The sequence below is a fragment of the Nansenia antarctica genome (assembly GCF_963989245.1).
Source record: "Nansenia antarctica genome assembly, chromosome: 9".
Taxonomy (NCBI): Eukaryota; Metazoa; Chordata; class Actinopteri; order Argentiniformes; family Microstomatidae; genus Nansenia; species Nansenia antarctica.
Window position 1 is genome coordinate 3,695,116 of NC_137679.1, and position 22,832 is coordinate 3,717,947.

General features: G+C 46.3%; 2 protein-coding genes across 2 annotated transcripts in view; one reads left to right on the forward strand and one right to left on the reverse strand.

Annotated features, from left to right (window-relative positions):
* The window catches only part of LOC308165161 (NACHT, LRR and PYD domains-containing protein 12-like), a 436,373-nt gene that overhangs the window by 310,542 nt on the left and 102,999 nt on the right, over window positions 1-22,832 (forward strand). The window lies entirely within an intron of this gene.
* Window positions 12,803-22,832, reverse strand: part of api5 (apoptosis inhibitor 5) — a gene marked incomplete at its 3' end in the record, with an annotated part of 19,331 nt that continues 9,301 nt past the window's right edge. The window contains exons 7-14 of the mRNA XM_080539162.1: window positions 20,773-20,877; window positions 20,086-20,175; window positions 19,526-19,707; window positions 19,222-19,315; window positions 18,717-18,773; window positions 14,356-14,438; window positions 13,422-13,561; window positions 12,803-12,924 (exon numbers count right to left, since the gene is read on the reverse strand). Of these exons, the coding sequence (XP_080395288.1) occupies window positions 12,803-12,924; window positions 13,422-13,561; window positions 14,356-14,438; window positions 18,717-18,773; window positions 19,222-19,315; window positions 19,526-19,707; window positions 20,086-20,175; window positions 20,773-20,877 (873 nt within the window). The remainder of the gene's footprint in view (window positions 12,925-13,421; window positions 13,562-14,355; window positions 14,439-18,716; window positions 18,774-19,221; window positions 19,316-19,525; window positions 19,708-20,085; window positions 20,176-20,772; window positions 20,878-22,832) is intronic.

Sequence of the window (22,832 nt, forward strand, 5' to 3'; positions counted from 1 at the left end):
TCTCCCCCTCTCTCCCTCTCTCTCTCTCCCTCTCTCTCTCTCTCTCTCTCTCTCTCTCTCTCTCTCTCTCTCTCTCTCTCTCTCTCTCTCTAAGCTGTTACTAGGCATCCCAGCAGAATGGCAGGCTAAACTGAGGAACCCCAGCACGTGAATACGCCTACGCATTTATGTCCACGATTCCCTCCACTCATGGCTGGATCTCGTCTCCCAGTAGGCTAACACACAATAATACATCGCCGAACAGCTAGAACGATGACATTGCTGCGCATGTGTTTAGCTGCCCAATTTACTAACCACTGTAGATAGTCTATCAGTGCATGTCATTGAGGCTATACGCTTCTAAACCACAAGAGTTTTCTGTGTACTTAATCTACTTATACACACACCGAGTCACTTAACTTAATTTAAACTATGCTGTGAATAGGCTATGAATGCAGAAATGGAAACACTTACCTTTCTAAAAAAAAACTTGTATGGGTGTTCTCAAGTAAGCTTTACAAAGGGTTGTCTAGTCTTGGATTATACCGTTTTGGATGCAAAGAAAGAACGATAGAAATGACGGACGAAAGAAAGAAAGAAAGAAAGAAAGAAAGAGTATAGCCCCAAAAGTAGGACACAGTCTGATTCTCTTGCGTCAGGACATCCGTGCGTCGTGTCAGTTTTCTGTCTGAAGCTAAGTGATTTCGTGTTGCCAATGCCATTCAGGAAAAGAGAGCGAAGCAAAGGGGGGGTCTGACGGGAACACGGAGTTACGCACTTGAGCCCCGTTGATAAAAAGAAGAATCCCGCCAAATCGCTATCGGTTTTTCATAGAGCTGCACGATGCAACGATGTCTCAAATCATTAAAGGCAATCATACATGTCTGGGAATAATGTCTGTTGGCTTTTTATTTTTTATTTTTTTTAATCTTGGCAAACTATCGCGGCTCTGCCCCGCGGGTATTCGAGGACGAGTTCGTTCCCAGCCGCCAGTCCGCTCCACCGGTGTGCCATTGACCTGCATTGACGTCATTGCGTCATTAATAGGTATCCGTTAGAAACACTGACTTTCCACAAAAAAAAAAAAAACTATCAAATTAATGCAGCTGGCAAGGAGAAAGGGGTAGGGCGAATAGGTGGCAAGGGGGGTGAAGGGGAGAGAAACGGGGGTAGTAAATGAAATCCGAACATTGAAACCAAACCCCAAACCCCAAAGCTGTTTGGGGAAAACTGAAGAAGACATCCTTCTTTTCTGAGCCATATCATGGTCTCTCGGCTGGGCTATTAGGACACTGAGGAGTTTGTTATAGTGAAAGTGAAATATGGGCTCCATGACTTCGATTAAAGCTCTGAGGTAGTAGCCTCTCCTCGCTCCCTCTCTCCTTCTGTCCCTCACTCTCCCTCACGGCTCCTGATCTAAAAATACCGTCCGCCTCCAACTGACTGGAGAGTATATTGAAAACCTTTCCCCCATTTCACCCGCGCCGCAAGGCAACCCGGACCCAGAACACAGCCTGGTCTCACACGGCAGACGTCAGAATTCTGACGTGAGATTGGGGTAGCTCGTTCTGAAAGCAAAGGGGTGCGCCTGTCGGGCTAACCCTAACCCTAACCCTAACCTTAACCCTAACCCTAACCCTAACCCTAACCTTAACCCTAACCCTAACCCTAACCTTAACCCTAACCCTAACCCTAACCCTAACCCTAACCTTAACCCTAACCCTAACCCTAACCTTAACCCTAACCCTAACCCTAACCCTAACCCTAACCTTAACCCTAACCCTAACCCTAACCCTAACCTTAACCCTAACCCTAAATGTGGCCTAACTAATTAATGCAAGTGCAATTCAAAATGGAATAATCCCGAGAGAAGCCCCGACAGGCGCACATAACAGAGAACGAGCTACCCCAATGTCACGTCAGAATTCGACGTTTGGATGCAATCTCACGTCAGAATTCGACGTTTGTCCATAAACATCGAATTCTGACGTCTGCCGTGTGAGACCAGGTTGCCTATAGAACACATGCAGATCGGAAATCGTGCTGTCAGTCTTTCACAGACAGTGCTATTCTCGGGTCCTCTCTCGGATGATGTGGGAGTTGGGAAGCAAGGTTCTTAATACTCGGTCACGAATCATAATATCAGTTAGATTCCTGCTCATGTGAGACTGGACAAAGATTCTGTCTTTACCCTGAACTCATGAATTCACCCTCTCTGGCGAAATGAATGAATGGCGTAGTCAAATGTAGGCTATACTGTAAAACCCAGTCAGATAAATCCAGCATAACAATAGAATATCTGCAGGAACGATGTTTTACTCTTGAACATAACATGAGCTGAGCAACAGAACATAAACATTCAGCTTGGTCGAGATCTTCTGCCCTGATCGGTGCAGATTATTGGATCAGACTGCGAACATAAAGTTGCATAGAAAATGTATATGTTACTTGTTAAACGCTTACTGTGTGCAATGTTTGTTAATGTCCCGGACGTAGTCCAATTGAGATTTATATGACGCTGTCCATGGTGCTGAAATCCGGACGCAAAGGAGGGTGCTGTCCATGGCTTCTACGGGGCGCAGGCATTATCTCATGAACCTCCCCAATGTTATATGGGTACAGGCATACAGTGCACTTTCAACCATAAAAACTATTCTCAGTTAATATGCGTGAACATAAAGTAGCCTATACAGACAACAGCGTCAACATTTTCCAACGCAACCACGATGATGCCTTGTAGTCGTGATTAAGACATGAAACCATGCAGTTTGAATGCTTTTCACTTCACTGCACTTCCACTGCTTTTAGTGGCGACCATATTGTTACTTTAAATACACAGCCTCATAACGAGTCTCCTGGATCCCTTCGAAGTCCCTTCACCTTTTCCCTTCTTTGGTTATCTCTGTCACTCTCACTTGTTTTTCTGGACGCATGCTGGAGAGTGAGTGCTTTGAGACAATGGTAACACAACACACATACACACACAACACACACACACACACACACACACACACACACTTCACCATTGGAACTGCATTAGGCCGATGATTCATCCCATGACACTACGGGAGTTGAGAGAAACTGTTTCGTGTTTCGTGTGATGTTCCGCCTCACATTTTACACATTTAGCACATTTAGTACTACATTTATCAGATTTGTTAAGTGAATCGTGAGCAACAAATTCAAGTTAGTTAGTGCGCACGTTTCAAGTTTCAATATTTACGGGGTTGTAAAAGAACAGAAACAGGGTTGAATTCATAACGGTGGAAAGCTGGATCTCCCTTAAAACGGATTGTTCTTGGGCTATGAATTATTGTCTGACATCTTTATATAGGTGTGTATGTTTTAATGTAATAAACCCAGATAGGCCTCCTAGGCACAAAAGACACGTAAATATGTTAAGAGGAAAAGAAAGAAATCATGAGACAAGGCTGATATCTAAAAGTGATCCCGCGACTACGGGTGTTCTCTGTCATCTAAACCTAATGGGTTGTCCTGTCCTGTCCTTGTCTTTCGTGGCTGGCGGGGAGACGTGTGACGGGACAGGGGACACGCAAGGAGAAATAGATCATAAGACGTCATCGGGAACAATCAGGAGTCCCGCAGCAGCACTCAGGGGTCAGCGCCAAGGCTTTCTGCAGGGTAGAAACGACTCCGGAGGTGACTAAGAGAAGACACACCGTCCATGGAAACATGAAGGAGTGTTGTCCTCGTTTAAAAAAAAAAAAAACGTAACAAAAACCTCCCATAACATAACATAACGTCACATAAACACACACTCCCCCCATCCCCTAGCTATCCGCCTGTTGTTTAAAGCCCCTTCTGCAAACGGAAGCGTTCGACTTGATAAAGCCATTCAAATATGACCTCTTTATCTAAAGACCCGGATTTAAAACGTGTGTAGACCTCATCCTGGTTTGCATTTCCATTTTTCATTTCCATTATTAAGCCTTCCAAAACATTTGCCTTTGGTGCCCCCGTCTCCACATGGATCTGTGTGTGTGTGTGTGTGTGTGTGTGTGTGTGTGTGTGTGTTTGTCTGTGTGTGTGTGTGTGTGTGTGTGTACATGGGTCCTTTTAATTTGTTTGATGTCCCTCCCATCTGCCTTCGGGTTTCCATTCCATCTCGTATCGGGCGACGCATAGTCGTTCTAGGAAACGGACAGTGTTTTCGTTGTTTACTATTGGGAGCTGTGATGGGGAGTAAAGGGATGGATGGGGGGGGGGTTTGTTTGAATTTCAAGCGCAGATTAAGAATCCCTTCCCCCCCCCCCCCCTCCCTCCCTCTTTCTCCCTGTTTATTTTTCCATCTCTCCTGCCTAAATGATGTCAATGGAAGCCGAGCTAGAGAGCTATTTATAGAATCGCTCCCTTCCACACACCCCCACCCCTCAGCATCACATGGTTCAGAGCCGCTGCTGCACAATAACCACCTCCAGAGAGAAGTCTGCATGAATAACCACCTCCAGAGACAGAGAAGTCTGCATGAATAGAGGCGGTGAATATTTATGAACGGACGGGTGCACTGGCTTTTGTCACATGTATACCCGCTGAGCAACACCCTTTTTTTGGGGGGGGGGGCAAGTTTGGCATGTGTGTGTGTGTGTGTGTGTGTGTGTGTGTGTGTGTGTGTGTGTGAGTGGGTGTGTTTGTGAGAGAGTGATGGTGGTTTTCTCGCAGTACCTTAAACATGTATGGCTAATGTTGTGTGTGTGTGTCCCCCCCCCCCCCCCCCCCCCCCGCCCCCGCCCCACAAACGTTTAGTTCAAAGTCGCATCCATTGACAAAGACAACTGGCATACACGCTCCACGGTTCATTCGGTTCATTCATTCATCCTCTCACTCGCTCATTCACACAATTCCTCCCGACGGTCTCGTGAATGAAGGGATAAATCAATGCGGGAATGAATGCACTTATTCTCCGTGTGGAGAGAGAGAGAGAGAGTGCAGTTTGCGATACCGCTGTGGTTGGGAAATCAAACAACCATGTCTTTGGGGACACCGAGTACACAGTGTTCCCTCGTTATTGAGTTTTTTGGAGCCCTTATGCATGGACCAAATAGCATGGTTCTCTCATCACACCAGCCCCCTCCTAACCCGTTCTGTCTCTCGCCATTCACATGCTATATTACATAACCAAGTCTTCCTCCCATCACAAATGTCACAAGCTCCGTCTTCGACTGAGAACTCTGAAGTCTATTTATATTGGCTTTGTATTTCTGAAACGTGGCAGCCAGGTAGGTGATAAAAAATAAATAATAATAATAATAATACTACACAACCCCACGGCGATATCAAAGCACAAACGCTTGATTTCAAACTATCCATCGCAGATTTAATCACAACGTTGATGATGTTATAGCCCAACTAAGACCTTTGTCGGGAAAAACGAACAAAAATATATTTGATGTTGCACGACATGTTGCTGGGTGCACAGTGCACTCACTCAACCCCCGTTATAATTCGACCATGCATTTCTGTTTCCCATGTGATGTTATAGCTATAATAACAACGATCTCTGCAATAATTCATAGCAAGGTTGATATTTATAGCGATATACTGTAGGTCTACCCACTATGGTCACACGTGTCGCAGCCACTTCCCCGCACTCCTGCTGAAGTTGACATGTAAACACTCGCTGGCTGCTATATTTAGTAAGCCTCCCGGTGCTGTTACTATTCCCAGCATTGTACATGAGGGGGCGGACGGTGTTTTTTTATTTTTATGAAAAGGAAGAAAAAGTTCCCTTCACAATGATGAATTGAGCGTTGATCATCACGCACACAATGTTGGGGATCCTGCAGTAGGTAATGGGGGGACATGATGACCCCATCGACATATCTCAACTCAAGAGAATGTGAAGTGTAGCCTATAGAGGTTGTGTGCAATTAAAGCTAGTTTGATCTACATGACAATGTATGTGTGTAATAGCCTAGATACGGATCTTTAAGGGAAGAACAGTTATCAACACTACAGACACCACCAGTAGCGAACTGTCCATGGTGCTGAAACCATCCATGGTACGGAATGTGCAGGGCCCTTCTCAAACCTTGAGAACCAGAATAGGTCCAGCAACCTGGACATGGTGCTGAAACATACATTCAACTTGAGCAAATCTAGAGATCTTGCTCAAAAAGGTATACTCTTTTGAGAACAAACAAACTATTAGAAAGAGGACATTCAAACGATCTCATTGCCTACATGTACATGTACATCTGAGCGGGGGCTGGATTTAGGTTTGGATTTTAGGTGCTGCTGGTTGAAGACGAGAAGGTCTCAGACACCGATACGACTGACTAATGACCAGGCTGCTGAAATAGGGAGTATAGGGGAGCTATAAGGATTTGGAGGTTGTATACTAGGCCTACATATAACCAAGTCCACTAACAAGAGCCCCCCCCCCCCCCGCCCCCAGGGAATCAGCAACACTGCTGATTACATCTTGTGTTTTCATACTGATTTAAGTCTTCAGAACAAATTCACTGCTTCTCTGAGGGTCTTCTGCCCTTCATCTCCTGGTGATGCCGCCCCCCCGCCCCCCCCCCCCCCCCCCGCCCACTCCACCTCCTGATTATTTTCAGCAGCAGTGTGTGTGTGTGTGTGTGTGTGTGTGTGCCAGGTGTCTGCTGGAGGATCATTCTCGTATGATTTGGGAAATACCTGGTCACGATCAATCAGGTGCGAGTTTAGCTAAGAGCACATCGCCCCCTACTGTCCTTTAAGGAGAATGACATGCACAAATACTGATGGAAGATGGATACAGTATATAACATATACACACAAACACACAGTCACAGAGAGAAAAGAAAGTGATTCAAGTTTATAATGGAGGACAAAGTGTTGACACAGACAAAAGGTTTAAGAGGCATCTATAAGGAGGTAACACAGGTGGAATTCAAATGTTCCATGACCAGATCTCACTGGTCCTCCAAGTGGAATGGACTGGAATCTATTCAGCAATGCTAAGAGAAGCAAACAGACATCATTAAAGCTTAAGTGACTAGTTTGTAGGGAGCTAAAAATAGATACGTAGCTTTGGTGCGGGAATATATTGGTCTGGGTCGCCCTCTAGTGGAGAAAGGCGGTGATACCAAAAGACCAACGACCATGAGATGCTATTTTATGGAATGTGGAATATCCATAACCTTCAAAATATTATATACCTAATATCAAAATATTCACTATAGGTCAAAGTGTCTAATAGTGTAGGGTCTAGAGGAATTGTGCCTTTTGTGATAAAAAGCCCAAAATGTGACGGAGCAGGCAGGTCTGAAGGAGCATTTTTAGCTATAGGGCCATCATCACATTTGGTCTTATCTCCCCCTGGTGGCCATTTTCCAAATGACCGCTAATATCGCTTTGGGGCCAAGCCCACACTCATTTAGAATGGCCATAGCTGAATAGATTATTGGTGCAGGAAGAATTCCTTTAAATGTTTGGCAGAAATGTGACAGAAAAGTACCCTAAAAATGTTAGTCATTTCTTACCTAGTTTTAATATTTTATATGTACAACTAGAAGTAGAAGGACTGTTCTCTACTATCCACTGATTACAATTATATAATAATAATAATAATAATACATTCAACCTATATAGCGCTTTTCTAGACACTCAAAGACGCTTTATGCAACGTGACCCCTCATATGATGTTAGAGTGTGAAGAAAGAAATGACAATAGTGTTAAGAAATATGACAATAAATCTGAACTGTGCATTTCACAAGGAATGATTTTGGTTTCGAGGAAATCTGTGATGTACCCTATAGCTAAAGATTCTCCTTAAGGCCTGCCCTTGGCACAGCGTAAAACGTGGTGGTTTTATCACAAAAGGCAAGCTTTCCTCAGAACGTGGCCACTACCTGCCCCGCTAACAGGCTTATTGACATTATGACAATACATTTAAACAGAGGAAAATGTGTTATGGTGGCATGTCCAAAACTCTGCTGCCAGGGTTCTCACTCACACCAAGTCCTGCATATCTCCTACAAAATCCTCCTCCTCACCTACAAGTCCCTCCATCCATGCCCGCGCCCACCCAGTACTTATCTGACCTCCTCCGACCAACATGCCCCTCCCCGGAACCTGCGGTCTTCAGACTCGGGTCTGCTTGCCACCCCACCCCCCCCCCCCCCATCACCCATCTCCCGCACCAACCTGCAAACCTTTGGAGACAGAGCATTCAGCGTGGCAGCCCCCCCCCCCCCCCCACCCTCTGGAACTCTCTCCCTGCAATGAGCCGCAACACCTACCTGGACGCCTTATTACTATCCTTCTTTTTCTGTACTTCTTTTAGTGCTATATGTATGTAAAGCACCACCTGTTTGCCAAGGCCTTCGGCCTCTAGTTTAATAGCTTTTTTTGTTATTTTCTTCGTCTTTCTGTAAAGTGACATTGGGTCCCCTGAAAGGCGCTATATAAGTTTAAGTTATTATTATTATTATTATGTTCAAAATATATATTCAGATGCTTCTCTTTCAAACATGTTCTTTAAGACTCAATAATTATCCCTAAAATGATAACTGTTCACTAACCTATTCCTTAAATATACTTCTCGTGTGCGTGTTTGTGACTGAGAAGGGAAATTCTAACACAACGAACAACCTTACTGTTAATTTTCTTGCTCCGCTAAAAACATTCAGTTGCTAACCAGCCTACTACTTTTACCTGCCAATTCAGAAAATCCCCCTCGACCCTATCCAGTTATCCACACACACACACACACACACACACACACACTGAGAGTGTGTGTGTGTGTGTGTGTGTGTGACACCATTCGGGTGTGTATATAAAAAAGAAAAAAAAGAGCTTTCTAAACAAGACACTCTATTTTTAGCCCCTTCAATTATTGAGTGCCCGATTCTACTCTCCCTACTTCAAAGCAGCTTCTCCCCTCCAGCCCAGACTCGAGGGGTGCTGGAGGGAGAGAGGACAGAGGGACGAGGGAGGGATGAACATGGGGCAACCCAGGAGGGGGAGACGGGGGAGGAGAGGAGCCAAAGAGCATCCGAGCAAACCTAGGGGCCGAGGCAGGCAGGGGAGACGGAGAGAGAGAGGGGGGAAAGCTAAATATGGTCTTCAGATCCTATGTCTCATATACATTTCTAAACCCACACCCACTGCACACATTTACATGCATATTATGTAAAAAGACCTATCTAGCTTCTCATTATAAAAACATGTGAAAATAAAAGATAGATAGCTAGATATCCAACGTTGTACTGTAAGCCTGTATTTCCAGTTACATAGTTTGGGTGAAGCGTATCCTTGTACTTGTCACTGTCCAGGGCGCTAAAGAGACCACGATCATGTCAGAATACAGTACCAGTCAAAAGTTTGGACACACTTTCCCATTCAATTGAATCTCACATTCACACAGAATCTCGTCTCACAAACTACGGGTGTGTTCTTCTCACTAGAACATTTGCTTCACTTGGAATGGGAGTTAAGGATAAAATTTGCTTAGAAACGACGCACCGAGGCTGTCCGAGGCTGTCCATAGGAAAGCAACAGCGCATGCGTGTTGATCTGGATAAGAGCGGGACGAACAGGCAAATTGAAAAAATTCTGACCAATCAACTACCCCGTCTGTTGCTTCGATTGCGTATGTTACTTTGTTTACATAAAGGGCTGTGAGAACACAAATCTGAGAAATAATTTATGCAACAATGTTGCAATCTCATCCACTTGCTCCGGGTCCTGATTCAGACTTTCATGTGAGAACATGACCTACGTTGCAGTATGAACACTCAGAAGGGGCCGGGTGTTGAGAGCGTCTTGTGGAGCTGCCAACTTAAAACACACCTTAATTCCATCTAGTGTGTGACATCACTCCAACTAGTGTGTGACATCACTCCAACTAGTGTGTGACATCACTCCATGTAGTGTGTGACATTCAGCGTGTTGCCTTCATCTACCCTGTGTTTTCAAATGTGTGCCGCTGCTGTTTAGGCTTCCAGCAGCACCCACCCAGAGCCAGGGAAGAGGCTGAGGGGCAGGGCTGTTTAGGCTTCCAGCAGCACCCACCCTGTATGGTAGGTATGTGTGTCGCAGTATGGTGTCGCAGTGCCCACACCCGCCTCATCGACTCGCCTATAAACGAAGCCTTGCGCATTGTGACAGGATGCCTGCGTCCTACCCCCGTGGACAACCTTCCCATCCTAGCAGGCATCCAGCCCGCAGGCCTCCGCCGCATGGGAGCCACAGCACGTCTCGCCTGCCGGGCTGTGGAGCTTAATAACCATCTGCTCCATGATAGGCTCACTATAACAGCGGAGCCCTCCCGGCGTCTCAAGTCGAGACACCCATTTGTGCCTGCCGCACAGGATCTCAGGCAGCAATGCAGAGATCTCAACATCAGTGCGGCAGGATGGGCGGATTATATGTGGCGCGCGGAGTGGGAGGCTAACACCTCCAAACTCCGCGACCACATCCCAGTCGCCGGCGCTGAGCCCCTCGGGATGGACTTGCCAAGGCTATCCTGGGTGAGGCTCAATCGTCTCCGGACCGGCGTCGGGCGTTTCCGCTCATCAATGCATAGATGGGGCTTGGCCCCAAATGCGTCGTGCGAGTGTGGCGCAGAGGACCAAACCGCAGACCATATTATCCTGGATTGCCCGGTGTACCACCCACCCAACGGGATGCATGGTCTGTCGGTACTAGATGACGAGACGATGACGTGGCTTCTGGAGGGGTGTCCAGAAATATAGCCCGGGTGAGCCCCTCAACCAGGTCTCGGGGTGGTAAAAGGGTAGCCCCTCGGCCCCGAGCCTGGTGGAGTGGAGAGGAAGAACAACAACCCATACGCCGAAGAAGAAGAAGCACCCACCCAGAGCCAGGGAAGAGGCTGAGGGGCAGGGTTGTTTAGGCTTCCAGCAGCACCCACCCAGAGCCAGGGAAGAGGCTGAGGGGCAGGGCTGCTGTTTAGGCTTCCAGCAGCACCCACCCAGAGCCAGGGAAGAGGCTGAGGGGCAGGGTTGTTTAGGCTTCCAGCAGCACCCACCCAGAGCCAGGGAAGAGGCTGAGGGGCAGGGCTGCTGTTTAGGCTTCCAGCAGCACCCACCCAGAGCCAGGGAAGAGGCTGAGGGGCAGGGCTGTTTAGGCTTCCAGCAGCACCCACCCAGAGCCAGGGAAGAGGCTGAGGGGCAGGGTTGTTTAGGCTTCCAGCAGCACCCACCCAGAGCCAGGGAAGAGGCTGAGGGGCAGGGCTGTTTAGGCTTCCAGCAGCACCCACCCAGAGCCAGGGAAGAGGCTGAGGGGCAGGGCTGTTCAGGCTTCCAGCAGCGCCCACCCAGAGCCAGGGAAGAGGCTGAGGGGCAGGGCTGTTTAGGCTTCCAGCAGCACCCACCCAGAGCCAGGGAAGAGGCTGAGGGGCAGGGCTGTTTAGGCTTCCAGCAGCACCCACCCAGAGCCAGGGAAGAGGCTGAGGGGCAGGGTTGTTTAGGCTTCCAGCAGCACCCACCCAGAGCCAGGGAAGAGGCTGAGGGGCAGGGCTGTTTAGGCTTCCAGCAGCGCCCACCCAGAGCCAGGGAAGAGGCTGAGGGGCAGCACCCACCCAGAGCCAGGGAAGAGGCTGAGGGGCAGGGTTGCCAGATGGGATTGACAATTTACAGCCTAAGCAGTCTACAACTGTTAAATCCAGTAGCCCATTCTGCCATCTATACATCTTCTTAGATCAAATCTGAAGAACAGATACCTGCATCTGTATATTGTCTATAGGTATTGTATAGTACTACATATGAGAAGCACATTTAGCAGCACAGGGGTGAACAAGTTTGGGGATGAATAGACAGAGGGTACACATAGATGAGAAAACCTTACCCAGGCAAATCAATCAATCAATCACATTTCTCCATGATCCAATACGTTTTTTTTTTTGATTTTGCTTTTTTTTTAATCCAAAAACATCTTAAATAACATTCGTCTAGAGAAATATATAATCAAAAAAACATGCAAAAACACAAGCAGGAAAACTCCAGTTGCGACCTAAAAACTATTCTTCAATGAGATTAGAAAAGTTATTGGGAGTTCACCTTTTAATTTAATTTAACTCCATGTCCACATGTTTGCTATGACTGGTGTGAAAGAAATCCAACATCCATTATTATTATTAAAACCAACTCAACTCTAATAATCACTTGGTAAATCACACAACCTGTTTGGAGAAGAAAAATAGTTTTTTTTCAACGACTAGTTCCTAATAAATCAGAATACACGTCTGACATTGAAAAGCTACGCGGCTGTCTACTGTAAACCAGGTGACACACAAACAAAAGGGGGCGCGGGTGAGACTTCAATACAAGTTTATGATAAAATTCCCATCAAAACATCACCATTATCAAATCATACAAAGTAGCGAGAGGCAGGCCAATCCAATTGAAGCTCTAAAAAATTAAAAGATTAAATAAAAAGGTAGAGAAACAATGATTTAAGTCACCATTTAGTAAAACAAAAAACTATTTTTTTTCTTTCAACAAAAATATCAACCAAGGTGGTACCCAAACCTGGCAGTCTTTTGTTCCACAAAAATACACTCGTAAAAAAAAGAAAAAACAATAATAAGGATCAACTTGAACAACTTGATCAACTTGAACAATCGCATTGCTGGGAAGAATGACAGGGAGGGGGGAGGGGGTACTTTTGAGAGGAAAAAAAAGGTTGGAAACCACCAAAACGATGACTTCCTTTACACAGGTGTCCGGGGGGGGGGCAGTACGGCAGGGGTCCTGGGGGGGGCTTGCTGTGCTGCAGTTCAGTGAGAGAGAGTGTGTGTGTGTGTGTGTGTGTGTGTGTGTGTGTGTGTGTGTGTGTGTGTGTGTCATGGTGGACTCAGTAGATCCGGCCCCGGCTCCTGTTGCCTCTGCCTCCAAACCCTCGGCCCCGCCCCCCTCTGAAGCCCCCGCCTCCACCTCCACCTCCGCCTCCACCTCCACCTCCACCTCCACGCTGCTCTGGAATCAGAAGAACACAGAGACAGAATGTTCACCACAGAAATGTAGAACACAGACTGGTAGAACACACACTTGTAGCACTATGAAACAAATACAATAAAATTACACTGATCAAATACCATATCGTTAGCCTCATAGCATAATTGTCTAAGTCACGCTTCACTTGTGGTCAGCCGAGCCATCTTTGTATGTAGTGTCAAAAATGTCAAAGAGATGACTTGGGCAGATAGTGATTTTGGAACGCAACAAGCATTCTGATAGGCTGATGTCATAGTAGGTAATAATGCCCAGTGAATCAGCAGTGTTAGGAGAGTAGAGTTAGGCAGATATCTACATTTGGCCAAAATATGACTTAGGCGATTATGCTATGAGGCTAACGATATAGGTAACACTCAGTCAGAGAATGTTGTGCCCATGTTTTTCTGTGGCATGCCACCCTCACCCCCCCTACACGACCCTCAACACCCCCCCACCCTCAGGTACACCCCCCCCCTCACCAGTAGTGAAGTTGCCGATGGTGGCGCTGAACTTGCCGCTGGGGGGGTTGTAGATCTGCCGCGCGTCCCTCCTGGGCAGCGGGGACAGCTGCTTCTTCACGGCGCCCGCGCCCGACTCCTCTCCGGACGGGCGCTTCTGACTGCAGGGGGCCAGAGAGGTCAAAGGTCAATAAGAAGAAGAAGTCAACTTGGGAAATGTTTGCGTTTAGTAGCATTCCCTTCCTTCCACTCAAGGGTGGCATCCCGGTTTTACATGGTTAGAAGATTGTGGCGAAAAAGTGAGATGATTCCATTGTAATTATATCCTCCCCCTTATATCCCCATTCTACCAAGTCAACAAAAAACATCCAGTAATTCAATTCTACACCCCTTCCTCCCACATTTTCAATTAAATTCAAGATGTCTGGCAAAGCACTGTACACATGTAAGTAGCTTGCTATAACTATGGTTAAAATCAGGAGTGGATTAAAGTTTCAGCACTGGAGTGGGAGAGTGAAAGGGCGGAGTCGGGAGATGTTGCAGAGGTGGAAAAATGCGCTGCGTGTGATGTTCTTCATGTGGGGATCGAAAGAAAGGGTGTTCGGTCCAGTGTGAGGGTGTTCGGTCCAGTGTGAAGGCTTTTATACTTTGTGTATGACAGGGGTACTGGGTGCTTTTTGAGCCGGTAAACAATGACTTCTGTTTTTATTGCCGTTGAGTTTCAGAAAGTTAGAGGCCATCCAGGCCTTAATGTCATGGAGGCAGTTGATAAGGGAGGTTTGGATGAGATATATAACTGGGTGTCGTCAGCGTAACAATGAAACGTTGATGTGGTGATGATGACGCATAATTCGGCCATAGGGGGAGGAGATGATGAACAAGAGAGGACCCAGCACTGACCCCTGGGGGGCACCTGGTGTAGCTGCAGCTAGCTAACGTTGGGCAGACTACTTACCCGACTGCTGTTTCAGTCTTCTGGACGGGCTTCCAGGACAGGGTGATGGTGCTCTTGTATGACGGTGGGTTATGGAAGAGATCCTGCAAGAGACGACAGCACACATTGTAGAAACACAGTAGAACTGAAGCGGGTAGACCGCTTTGTTGGGTTACGGTTAGAACCCCGAGTTTTTGAATACCAGTTTGTCCCTTTACAGCATGGGTCACCAACAGGCGGCCCGCGGGCCAAATGCGGCCCGCCAAAGCTTCCCATCGGGCCCGTGTAATATTTATGTTTTTTTAAATATTAATGAATTCAGAAAATGTGAGGAGGGAAATACCGTTTAGAACATATAGGGCGCGTTAGTAAATTCGTCGGAGCGCACACTGGATTCAACGTCGTCATGGAACCAAGTAATTTGATTGGACTAGAGGCAGTCACGTGGACGCTCTGATTCTCTCAGAGCGAATTTACGAACGCGGCCATAGCATAGATTCATATCGTTCTTCCAATGCAGGACGATTCAGACCTAACTCATTCACAAAGCTGCAACCTTGCATCTAAATAGCAGTAGCAAAGCTGAAACTAATTCCCGTCTTTTAAATGGAATTCGGCAGACGTAGCGCCCAGGGTTTCCGTTAGAAAAAATTGCCGCCGGACATCGTGTCCGGGAAGATTTCGATTTACCGGACAAACGTGATATATTCCGGTCATCTGATTAAAATATAATAAAGTTTTTTTTTTTCAAAATCATATTTCTTTTCCTCCAAATCTAATATAGCTGTTTGTCGCGGTGATTACTGTTGTGTAGCGGCCTATATATGCCATTTAATGTCTATTTCTCATCCGATACGATTAGATGCGAGCTATATAATATATAATAAACATGATTCGCATGCGCGCTATGCCATTATGTCCAGCGCTGAACGGGCGCCTCACTGGGAACTGAACAGACAGCATCGATCAATGAACGGACTCCACATTACGTTAACTGAAGTTTGTTAAATTGTTTGGGATTAATGTGAGTTTTCTATTTTCTCTTTCCAGTTTTACCCTTTTTTTTTATCAATAAAACAACGTCATTTGGTCTCGCTGGTTGGGAAGGCATTTCGTTTAGCTGCCTGTCAAATCATACTTAATCGGACTCGGGAGTATGACAATGAGGAGAACATAACTGTTTTTGTATGTCGTCCTGAAGACCGGCTGTTAGATCATATCGCTGAAGTTTGTCTCCATAGTGTAAATGTTGTCCGTTTCGTTTGTTATCCGCTCCGCTTCGGGACACCATTTTCAGCTGAGCACCAAACACACACACAACACTGCCCGAGAGAGAAGGACCCGCCCCCTTTAGTTAGCCTATAGGCTATAGGCTAACTAAAGGGGGCGGGTCCTTCTCTCTTGGGCAGACTAACTAAAGGGGGCGGGTCCTTCTCTCTCGGGCAGGCTAACTAAGGGGGGCGGGTCCTTCTCTCTCGGGCAGTGTTGTGCGTGTATGAGTGTGTGTGTGTTTGGTGCTCAGCTGAAAATGGTGGCCCGAAGCCAAATTGTGCTTAGAGGGAATTATTTTCACCGGACATTATGTCCGACGAGTTTTCAATTTGTCGGACTTCAACACATTTTACCGGACAAAGACCGGTAATTACCGGTTAACGGAAACCCTGGTAGCGCCTATTCGCATGCAAGAATGGGGACACACTCATAGCTCTCATTTAACATTTTGTTGTTGTTGTTTTTTTTCACATACTCATTTAACATTTCGTTTTTTTTTTCTCCACATGCTCTTGTTTCATTTCTTGTTATAGGCTCTTTTTTCACATGCACATTATAGTGACTTAAATAACAAATAACTTCTCAGTCAAAAAACGAATGAGGTAAATGGCTCGTTATTAGGGTTGGGTATCGTTTGGGTTTTATCCGGTACCGGTACCTAACCGATACTTTAAAAACGGTACCGGTACCGAAACGGTACTTAATTCGGTACTTTTGATTTTTAAAAATGACATAATATATATATATATATAATAATAACACGGTCGACAAAATTAAACAGCTTTTCACTTTTTTATTGCTGAGGCACAATATACGTATATTAGTTAAATATACACTCAAATTAAAATAAATTAAAATAAAACTCCTGCTGACTGAGGCACAATATACATATATATAATATAACAGTTAAATATACACTCAAATTAAAATAAATAAAAATAAAACTCCCACCTCAGCAATTCTTTTGCAAAAAGATCAGCATATTTGCCTTCTCTGGCAAAATACGACACCTCTCTTGACTTTTTTATTGTCATTATGACTTTTGTTTTGTTTTGACAATTGTCTAATGGCACAGATTTATAAACATAAAGTAAACAAATATTGTTTGCTCGTCATCTAGGCCTATAACTGACTATATATAATACCACTGGCTTGTTTCGATTATAGTTTAGTTCTGTTTGATATTTCCGTGGATGTTATCTGTCCGCGGAGAGCTGCGTATGCAAGACAACACTGAGAGCGAGTCGAGTAATAAATGATCATTAGGCCATTTGGCATTCATTTCAAGGACTGTCACGTCCAAGAGAGAGGGATGATTCAGATAAACACAGGTGAATTGCGACGGTGGTCACAAACGCGATTGTGTGTGTGTGTGTGTTCACCTTTCCTGACTACTGTCTGAAGTGTTTGGGGTGCGTTCGTAAATACGCTCAGGAATTCCGACCAGCACTTGTGGAACGCCTCTTGTCCAATCAAATTACTCGGTCGCTTTATGACGTTGAGCCCAGTGTGCGCTCCGGCGCTCTCGGAGCGAATTTGCGAACGCAGCCCTCGCTGTGTTGCAGCTGGAGCCACAGAAAAATGGCGTCATCCCCTGCTTTATCTAGCGCAGTAGACAGCCTGTAGGAGACAATTTTGTTGGAGCTTTTGTTGTGAGGTCTTCTCGGTGACCTTGTAGCTAGGCTAGCTAGCGAAATTCGATAATATGATGATACACAACTGCTCAGCTCACTACCACGACACGCACTGAGTGGAAATTTAACAGGCGATGTCACGTCACGAGTCACCAGTTGACTGTTGCATGACACCGGACACCAGGGGGCGAGATAGAAAAGTACCGAAATGAGGTACCGAAATCTCCTTTGCAATTCGGTACGGTAGATACCGAATGTAAAGTACCGATTTTCGGTACCCAACCCTACTCGTTATGCTTGTAGAACCCAGACAGCCCGGAGAGATGCACTAGCTGCCCTCTCGTTCAGATAACGTTCTGCTAATAATTCCACTGGCATGTCCATATCCAGCTTTTAAGTTGCTTTTAAGTCTATTTTTCTGTGACTGGTCTCAGGGTATGACTTCTCAGGGTATGATTCTCTGAAAGCTGCATGCCTTGTATAATTGTAACGGCGAAGATTGTATTGTTTTTCAATAGCTTCAGTGCAGATGAGGCATACAGGTTTTGCGTTACTAAATGTTGGCAATCTGAATGCGTTCTTGTCGGTCCATTCCTCATTAAAGCTGCGTTTTTCCACATCAATTTTACGCTTCAGGTTCTTTGAGAGTGACATTTTGCTTGATTGATAACTGAAAATGATTAGTCAGTGGCTGCAGTATAGGTGTCAGGAGTCTGTTAACACTGATAATAAATCAATAACATGCATTTTGTAAGAAAGTGAAGATATTAAACAATAATATGCTAATTATGCCTAAATAAAATACATTTTAAAAAGGCCGGCCCCCACAGTGTAAGCTTCGAAAAATTCTGGCCCTTGGACAAATGTAGTTGTTGACCCCCGCTTTACAGGGTATATACAGGAATCTTGAGGTTAAATTCAATACCTTTCTAAGACTTTTTAAAGACCTTGTCAATATTTTTCCAGACCTCACCGCCACTTTGAGCTGTAACCGTTGACATCAGTGACACCTTTAACTTAACAGTTTTAGTTTGCAATAGACTAGACCACTGTCATACAACAGAATTTCCGGTTAATCTTTGTTTTTTAATAAAACTAATAAATTCTCAAACTTTTACTAAAAGTTTTTAGGACTCAAACTCTTTGGACAGAGTCTAATTCAGAAAAATACCTACAAAATTCAAGACCTCATAAAATCGTGATAAGACTTTTTAATACTTATTAAGGGTCTTGATTTCCCCAAAATTGATATATCAACTTTTAATACTTTTCAAGACACCGCGGATACCCCGCTTTAACAAGAGCAATTGATCTCCTGCTCTGCTCCAGCGCAGACTGAACCTCGGCCAAGGCTTTAATCTATGTTCAGGAAAACCGTCCCAGACAGAGAAAAAGGAAGTGGCCGGAAACAGAACATGATCTTCCGTCGCTCCATCCGTACTAACAGATTAGTAAAAACACTAGTAACACTCGTACCTTGATCAGGACGTTGATGTTGTTGGTTATCTTCAGGGCCACCACTTTGATCTTGTTCTACAAGGACAGAGAGAAAACATTAACCCATCACAGCATTTTACATGTAAGTATGTGAGAAGAAACTGAATGATTAACTTCACGTCTCTTGGTTGTATGTGATACAGTTTTCCCCCCTCTGCTATAAGGACTCAACACCTGACTCACTGCACTAACCCTGCCAGATGTACTGCAATTTATAGTTGTAAATATTGACTTGATGATTTTGTCTTGTGGTTGCGTGTACATTGTCCATTGTCCATTGTGATAGTTGTGTGTAATGTGTGTATGTTTGATGCATTTGACACTGGTGGATTGAGTTTTCCCATCTGTACCGACAACAAACTCCACCGACCTTGGTCGTGTGGTCATTAAACGATTCATTAATTCATTCATTGACGAGGGGGGAGGAACATCAAATAAGGATATTGGTGTAAACCAAAGCCAGAGTCGACGGGTTCACGCGTACCTCGTCTGTTTTCAGTGCGTCTCCAGTCTTGCCTTGGAGAGCTACCCGGAGCTGACGGATGTACACCTGCAGCCCCCTGGCGAAGAACTGTAACCTGGGGGGGGGGGGGGGGGGGGGCAGACCATCAGAAACACTTCCATCACCTCCATCTAACCAACTACATTAAACAGCTAAATCTGATAATTGGGGTAAACTAGTATTTCTGGGATTGGATCCAACCAAGACTGAGAAAACAGACACAGACACAGACACACACACGCACACACCAAAGTCCTCTAAACGTCCCGGGGCGTTCCTGGGTTACCTGATCTTGAAGTCTTTGAGGCGCTCTGCGTTGCTCTTGTCGATGAGGAAGTCGGGCAGCTTCTTGCCCAGCTGGTGGAAGCTGAAGAGGAGACACTCCACGTAGCTGAACTGCAGCTTGGGCTCCTCCACCATGGCGTTCTCCCCGTTCTCCCCCTCGTCCGGGGGGAGGGGCATGCACTCCTGGAGGGGGGGGGACGGGACGGGGACCAGGAGAGACGTTTAGCATTTACATTTTTGGCATTTAGCAGACAGGCGGCTTATTCCAAAGCGACTTACGATCGATACGTTTGACTAAGCCAGTGAATCATCAGTTCACACCAGTCGTAGCAGGAATCTAGCTCAGGCCAGGGGCCACTGGCAGTCTCTGTGATTTATATTTATTTAAGAAGACTCTTATCTAAGACACTGGAGAAACAGTACAAGGGGGGGCAGAAGAACTATAGGGGGAAGCACTGTCACAGCAATTGCGCTGGATGCGTAGCCACATCAGTGCGGCCGAGGTGGGTTTAGCACTGTAGTGAAATTAGGACATATGCTTGTTTCCTTTTTTTCTCTTACCAGAAGCTTCTGGAACAGCATGGAGAGGTTTGTCTCCAGCTTGTCCATGTCCCCGCAGTACGGACTCATCTCTGCCAGGAGCTTCAGAACCTACACACACACACACACACACACACACACACACACACGAGAGATGAGTGGAAGACTAAAGCCACACTCGTCTGTACACCTCGAAGGAAAAACATACTTATACTTACTTAATTATAATAATAATATTACTAATAATATACTTGTGTTGACGACAGAACCATCTAACACCTCAGACAAGTAGCTCCGGAATTGAGTTCATTACATGGCCGTTGACGCTGAATTTCACTGATGGTTTTTTCACATTTCTTTAACGAGTCTGAGGAGTTCTTGACAAAAATGTTGTGCGCAACAGCAGCAGCATTTGACATGCTGCTCTAAGCTGTGTGTCGTGTGGGTCAGTCCCACAGAGGGATTGTGTGTGTGGGTGTGTGTGTGTGTGTGTGTGTGTGTGAGAGAGGCTGTGTTTACAAGAACCCACTCAGAGAATCGGCCTTCATACCAGGGGGGTATTCCGTCAACATCTCTAAAGGAAAAATCCAGACTTATTCTGATGAAGTCTTGTGAGATTTATCAAAAATAAGCCTGGATTTTCCTTTAGCGACGTTGATGGAATACCCCCCCCAGATAAAAAAAAAGAGGGGGGGGGGGGGGACTCACCTCCAGCTGGATGTCCAGCTCGGCCACGGGACTGGTCAGAGCGCTGAGGTTGGGCAGGACGTGGTCACAGAAGTAGGTCACGAAGCGGGTGGAATGGACATTTTTCTGGAGGAGAGAGAGCGATGTGATATGGTACCCTAACCCTCAACTCACAGTACTGGGACTGGGGATGCAAGATTCCTGTACGTTTGGGAAACTTTCCCATAATTTCCCAAGTGGAAATCCATATGGAAACTTTGGAAATTATCTGAAAGTTTCCCAATCTTACAGGAATTGTGCATCCCTAACTGGGACCAAGCATGCATGTTTTAAACCATCTAACAACAAGAGATGTTCCACCAAAGCCTTTCTAATAATGACAGTGATGATCACATTGGCACAAAACAAGGAACACTCGCAGAGAAGAGAGGCAGGGCCCCCACACACACACACACACACACACACACACACACACACACACACACACACACCCCACCAGCACTCACAGAGAAGAGGGGCAGGGCCTACACACACACACACACACACAGGTCTAGGGCAGCACTCACAGAGAAGAGGGGCAGGGCCTACATGCCTAAACACACACACACACACACCCACCCCACCAGCACTCACAGAGAAGAGGGGCAGGGCCTACACACAGACACACACACAGGTCTATGGCAGCACTCACAGAGAAGAGGGGCAGGGCCTACACACAGACACACACACACAGGTCTATGGCAGCACTCACAGAGAAGAGGGGCAGGGCCTACACACACACACACACACACACACACACACACACACACACACAGGTCTATGGCAGCACTCACAGAGAAGAGGGGCAGGGCCTACACACACACACACACACACACACACACGGTCTACGGCAGCAGCACTCACAGAGAACAGGGGCAGGGCCTACACACACACACACACACACACACACCAGCACTCACAGAGAAGAGGGGCAGGGCCTGCCTACACACACACACACACACACACACACACACACACGGTCTACGGCAGCAGCACTCACAGAGAACAGGGGCAGGGCCTACACACACACACACACACACACACACACACCAGCACTCACAGAGAAGAGGGGCAGGGCCTGCCTACACACACACACACACACACACACACACACACACACACACACACGGTCTACGGCAGCAGCACTCACAGAGAACAGGGGCAGGGCCTACACACACACACACACACACACACACACACACACACACCAGCACTCACAGAGAAGAGGGGCAGGGCCTGCCTACACACACACACACACACACACACACACACACACACACACGGTCTACGGCAGCAGCACTCACAGAGAACAGGGGCAGGGCCTACACACACACACACACACACACACACACACACACACACACACACACACCAGCACTCACAAAGAAGAGGGGCAGGGCCTACACACACACACACACACACACACACACACACACACACACACACACCAGCACTCACAAAGAAGAGGGGCAGGGCCTACACACACACACACACACACACACACACACACACACCAGCACTCACAAAGAAGAGGGGCAGGGCCTACACACACACACACACACACACACACACACACACACACACACACACACACACGGTCTACGGCAGCAGCACTCACAAAGAAGAGGGGCAGGGCCTACACACACAGGTCTATGGCAGCACTCACTAGGGATGCTCCGATTTATCGGCCACCGATTTAAATCGGCCGATTTCACTCCAAATGACTCGATCGGTGATCGGCAAAAATGGCCGATCGCAAAAACCGATCTTTTTTTTTTTTTTTTTTTTTTTTCTGGGGAAGACAGATAACTGAACAGAAAACATAGGAGGACGTAACAGTATGTAAACCATGAAGGCCACGTTTATGATGTCTTTTATACAGCCATATCGACTGACTTGGGCTTCAGGCCCTAACTGGGTGATAGGCCAGACCTTTACTATGCCATAAAAATGGGTCTGCGTTTGCTTGGTGCCTAATGGATCAAAACTTTTGTCTAAAAAGCAACAAATATGTAGGCTATCCAGTCAGTAGGCCTACAATT